The following is a 4,855-nucleotide window of genomic DNA, read 5'->3' as shown; positions in this document are numbered from 1 at the left end:
TGACCAGGAAGATATGAAAATGAGCAAAACGAGAGAGTTGCGTATCATTGGGCCGATTTAGTGGTGAAGCAAAAATAAGTTATTTTTACGACAGTTTTCGATTTATTAGTTCAGTTTTTATTTTAAGGCCCCCCTGGTGTGATGCTGCTGATTTTATATATTTTAGGCGACAGACAGGCAGTTGCCTACCATTAAATTTTATGAGGCCAGCTGTTTATAATTACAGGGTGTAATTATAAAGCTTATAAAACACTGTAGTTTGTATCAAGTTTTTAGACAGTGCAGAAAGTCAGTGTTATTACATATTATTATTATTTGTTTACTATTTCTTATTTATCTTAATAATGGAGAACCAAAGGAAACGAAAAGCTCCTGCTCAGTGGAGTTTTGGAATTGTTGATAATATGCTCGACATCATGATTGAACAAAATGTTTTGTCGGTGATAGATGGAAGGGGAAAGGGAAATGATCAGATTTTTAGGGATATTGCAAGTTTGGTAAAATCAAACTTTCCATCCTTTGTACATTCAAGGTAGGTTATCACCTTATGTCTAATCATGTGTTTAAAGTTACAAGTACTAAGATTTTTATTGATAAAATTCTAACTAGTGTAAAATAACACATTAAGTAATAATTGCCGTGGTAAGTGGAAGAACTTAAAAAGGCAATATTACAGAAATAAGACCGAGCTTAGCAAATCTGGGGCTGCTGGCAAAAACCAAAGCTGGGTTCATTTCGATAAAATGGACAATTTGTTAAAATCAAGGCCAATGGTAAGCTATTTATAAAAATGGTTATGTGTTGTTTTTAAACTGATTTGTTGTAGTTTTTAGTTAAATATGTATAAAATTGCAACTTTAATGTTTTATAGGCAATCATGGATACCTGCGTCGAGGATGATGCATTTGAATTATCAAGAGAAGGGCCACCCCAAGTATTTTCTGAACAGCTTTTGTTGGATTTTACAACTGAAGCTGACGAACTACAACATGGAGGTATAGAAAATGTTTAAACAATTTAATTTTTTATTAAAATCACTTCACATACCATTAATTGCTATTTTTGTTTACTTTAGGAATTGTTTGCTGAACAAACTTTGGATGTGCCAGAGCCCTCAACTTCTGAAAAAGCAGGGCCCTCGACTTCTGGCATGCCGGGGCCCTCAACCCCTTAAATGGCAGGGCTCTCGACTTCTAGCATACCAGGGCCCTCAAGCTCTGAAAGGGCCGGTCCCTTAACTTCTGGTGCACCAGAACGAAGAAAAAGTCATAAAAAAAGTAAGTCAAATTTGATATAAATTTTTTTTAAACTGTTTTTGTGTACAGTTATGTGCCCTATTAAAACTACAGCATAAGTAAATTTTTAAAACTTAATTTATTTACAGAGGCTACTGCAGACCCTGATATTGCAAAGCTTGTAAGGGGATTACACGAGGAGGAACGAATGACCGGGAGCTCACCAGGGAGGAGGGAAGAATGAATCGAGAAGTTTTAAATAACATTCTTGGAACATTGCAAAGATTTTTTAGACAATAGCTGATTTTTATATTATCCATTATTAATCCATTTTTTTAAGTTTTTTGTTGCTTTGTTTGTGTTATTTTGTATATTTTTTTTCGAATCACAATTTTTAATTTTGCGTTTTTATCACACTTACATTTTTTTAAATAATTTATTTTAACTGTTTAATACGAATTATCTCAGCAAAAATTTGATTGGCGTAACAGAAGATTTTTTGTAATGTATTTAAGAAGTGCATTACGGCATGCTTAACCTTCAACTGTTTTCAACTGCAATTCCTACAGAGGTGTGATAATAGTTGAAGGATTCTTCAGCCTCCGTAAGATTATGCCTAATAAAAGGCTTAATTAGCCATGGCAGAAGGGGATAAGCTGGATCGCACAGTACCAAGAGGTATATTACAGCCTTCAATTTCCACAGGGCACTAAAATTGTAAAAAATGTACTTTAGTTACCACTACTTGACAGTTACCCATTTGGCACCAAATTAGATTTGAGTTAACAATACTATGGTTTACACAAAATATTTACCTTGGGTAAAGTGTGTTGCAATCTAAACAATCCAGATTGTTTAAATGTAGAGGCATTATGTAGGCAGTTTGACATTAATCTTTATACAAAAAAACGCTTTTTATTTACCAGCATTTGCGATTCGTATAATCTTTATGGCCCTCTGCTGGGGCAGTATATGAGAACCGTCAATAGATTCCATAACCTATTAAATAAGCTTTAAAGTCATGGTTTAAAAGTTTTTAAATGTTTTGTTAAAAGATAAATTTCAACCTGTAGAAAATGATTGCGACTTTGTATTCGCATCGCAATCTCTTTTGCTTCAGTTTCATCAGGCCACAGATTGACGTCGTTTCAATTTTTTTCTCCAAACCTACAAAAATTAGGTCTGTTACTCGTGACCGACGGTCAAATTTGTCAATTTTTTTTTTTACAAATTTAATATTTTTGCGTAAAACACGCAACCACTTTTAATTTTAAAGAAATGTTAAGAAAGCTAAACAGTTTTTTTTATTATGGTTTATTTTTTTATAATAAACAGGCAAATAAATAAAAAATTAAATTAACTAAAAAAAAATATCAAAAATAAAAACAATTTGCAGTACAGAAAACAAGTAAAATTAAATCGTATTCAACGACCTAACGTACAAAGGTGCGTAGAAAAAAAAAGATTAAAATTACAGCGTGGTCAACCAAGTAACGTACAACGGTACGTCAAAACGCGGGGAAATTACAAAATTTTCAAAAACAAAGAATATCGCAATTTATCGTGCAAGTAGGCAGAGCAAAGAAACATAGGTTTCAAAACATATAGTGGCCAGGTGAATTAATCGGTGTTGGAAGATCTATTTTTTTACAATATCTGCAAATGTGTATTCCAACACGCCCGTGTGGTCTGGCCACTTCCAACATCGACCAGCGCGCGTCATGCAGCTGATGACGTAGCGACCCCCAACAATATTTTTAATCTTGCCCGGGTACTCATTTGCACCAAACAAAATTAAAACATAGTATCCTATAGTACACTCTGACACCGATGTGGTTACTTCACTTTCTTCCGCTTCCTCAACTTCTCCAACATACTTATCTGAACTAAGAAGAAGGGACACAGCGTTTCCATTTACAACTTGAAAAAAATGTTTTCGCTGAATCCCTTTTTCTTTTTCTGCTTTATTAAAAATATTTTCAACTTGCAAAGTCTTATTTACGTTATTAATATCTTGTTGAGTGATTTTCTCAACCAAGATATTCGAGGTGCGGCAAAACCGCTTGCCACACAGCTCTCTTACAAGCGCCACCAATGCCATCAACTGGACCCTTGCCATGGGACGTCGCAAACAGATTTCAGTTGATGCAAAATCCAAAATGCCGTTGCAGGCATGGCAATGCGGCCTTTATAAAACGGTTTTTGAATTGTGACGCGGGCCCGTCAGACCAGATATTAACAAGTTTAAAATTGGGAGGCACCGCCTCCAAAGCCTTGACCAAATAGGCCACCACGGCATCCTTTGAGTGCGCAAGGCAATCAGACACCAGTATTCGACTGTAAAGCTGTCCACTATAGTGAACAGCAACACCTGGTGCTGATGCCAATGCGCACTCTGAATTTCATCTTGTTACACAAGTAAAATTCTCTGCGAAATCCACTTGAATTAAAGCGTTTCCCTCAATTAATTGGTCTTTACTAATCCTGTACTCTTTCGCCTGCTCTCGTTTAACGAACACATGTTGCATAAAATTTGGGAGCATTTCAACAGTGTACTCCACCAAATCGCCAACGGTGTCCTTTTCCCCAATTTTTTTGATTTTATCTCCGACATAAGCCCATTGCAGCCACCTTGTTTCTATATGAAGAGACGATTCCTCTACAGAAATCAATCCTAAAATTGTTTTTCCATTTTTGCAATTCTCGCATTTTCCCTCCCAGCAGTCGCGAAGTTCGATTTTACATACCAAGATGCTGGGAAAACTTGATGTGTACTTCGGGATTGAGATTATATTTTTATTTAGGGCGTCCAAAGCCAAAATTACATTTTCGTGGTAGCTAAAAATAAAGTAAGTTTCGTTTTAAAGTATTCAATTTTAAACTAAAATAAATTTCGTTAATTTTTTGAAACCCTCGTACCGACAAAGACACACGTTGTGTGGTAATTGCGTTCTTAGTTTGGTATGCTTTGGGCGCAAACTTGCTTTTTCCAATTTTTATATCGGGATATCTTTCTTTAAAATAAATGAAAGTCTCCCTTACGGTAGTTGTTAAATGCCGTGCCTAAATAAAAAATTAAATTTAAATTTTTATGATTTGGTAAACTTTTATTTTAAAAACAAATTAACCTGAATTTTTAATTTTTCGCCATCCTGGCGAAGTATAACATAGTCTTTTCGCCCTGGTACCTGCCTTGTTGACACATCGTCGTTAGTGTAAAAGTTTGCCACGATTTTTTGGGTTTCCTCCGAAATCCCTGCAGAAGATTCTTTTTTTCCTTCATTTAGCTCAAGTTGTGGCGATATTTGGGACAATACGTCCGAAACAACTTGTTTTTTCTTCCTTGGAGAATGGGAAAGAGCCTCAAACAGGAAAATCCCCCTTGGTCTTATATAAATGTACTTCAAAGTTTTCCTCTTCATTAGTTTCTTGATTTTTTTTAATTCCTTTCGCTTCCACCTTCTTGCTTTTGCTTTAAAACATCTCGCCTCTTTCGCCAACTTCTGTTGGCAAGGAGACAAAGCTGCCTCCCTTGCCCTTTCTTTTAATTTCTTTATAATCTCCACTTTCCCTCTTCTTTTTAAATAATTTCTTCGCCTCCCGGCATTCGTTAACGGCAT

At 35.5% G+C, this 4,855-nt stretch overlaps 1 protein-coding gene and 1 pseudogene across 1 annotated transcript; one reads left to right on the top strand and one right to left on the bottom strand.

Annotated features, from left to right (window-relative positions):
- Positions 1–344: 344 nt before the first annotated feature.
- LOC145755836 (uncharacterized) lies at positions 345–1,533 on the top strand. Its single transcript, XM_082572075.1, has 5 exons — positions 345–532; positions 629–773; positions 872–995; positions 1,076–1,277; positions 1,385–1,533. Exons 1-4 carry the CDS (start codon positions 345–347, stop codon positions 1,087–1,089), a joined length of 471 nt encoding a protein of 156 aa, XP_082428201.1. The 3' UTR covers positions 1,090–1,277; positions 1,385–1,533.
- A 617-nt stretch (positions 1,534–2,150) lies between these two features.
- On the bottom strand, positions 2,151–4,855 carry LOC145755835 (uncharacterized; annotated as a pseudogene).

Source organism: Corella eumyota, chromosome 6 (assembly GCF_963082875.1).
Source record: "Corella eumyota chromosome 6, kaCorEumy4.1, whole genome shotgun sequence".
In the NCBI taxonomy this organism is placed as follows: domain Eukaryota; kingdom Metazoa; phylum Chordata; class Ascidiacea; order Phlebobranchia; family Corellidae; genus Corella; species Corella eumyota.
This window is presented reverse-complemented; position numbering and strand designations above follow the sequence as displayed.

Coding starts and splice junctions, on each gene's coding strand:
- LOC145755836 (XM_082572075.1), top strand. CDS start 345: ATGGAGAACCAAAGGAAACGAAAAGCTCCTGCTCAGTGGAGTTTTGGA. Junction 533..628: donor CCATCCTTTGTACATTCAAG/GTAGGTTATCAC, acceptor TAACACATTAAG/TAATAATTGCCGTGGTAAGT. Junction 774..871: donor TGTTAAAATCAAGGCCAATG/GTAAGCTATTTA, acceptor AATGTTTTATAG/GCAATCATGGATACCTGCGT.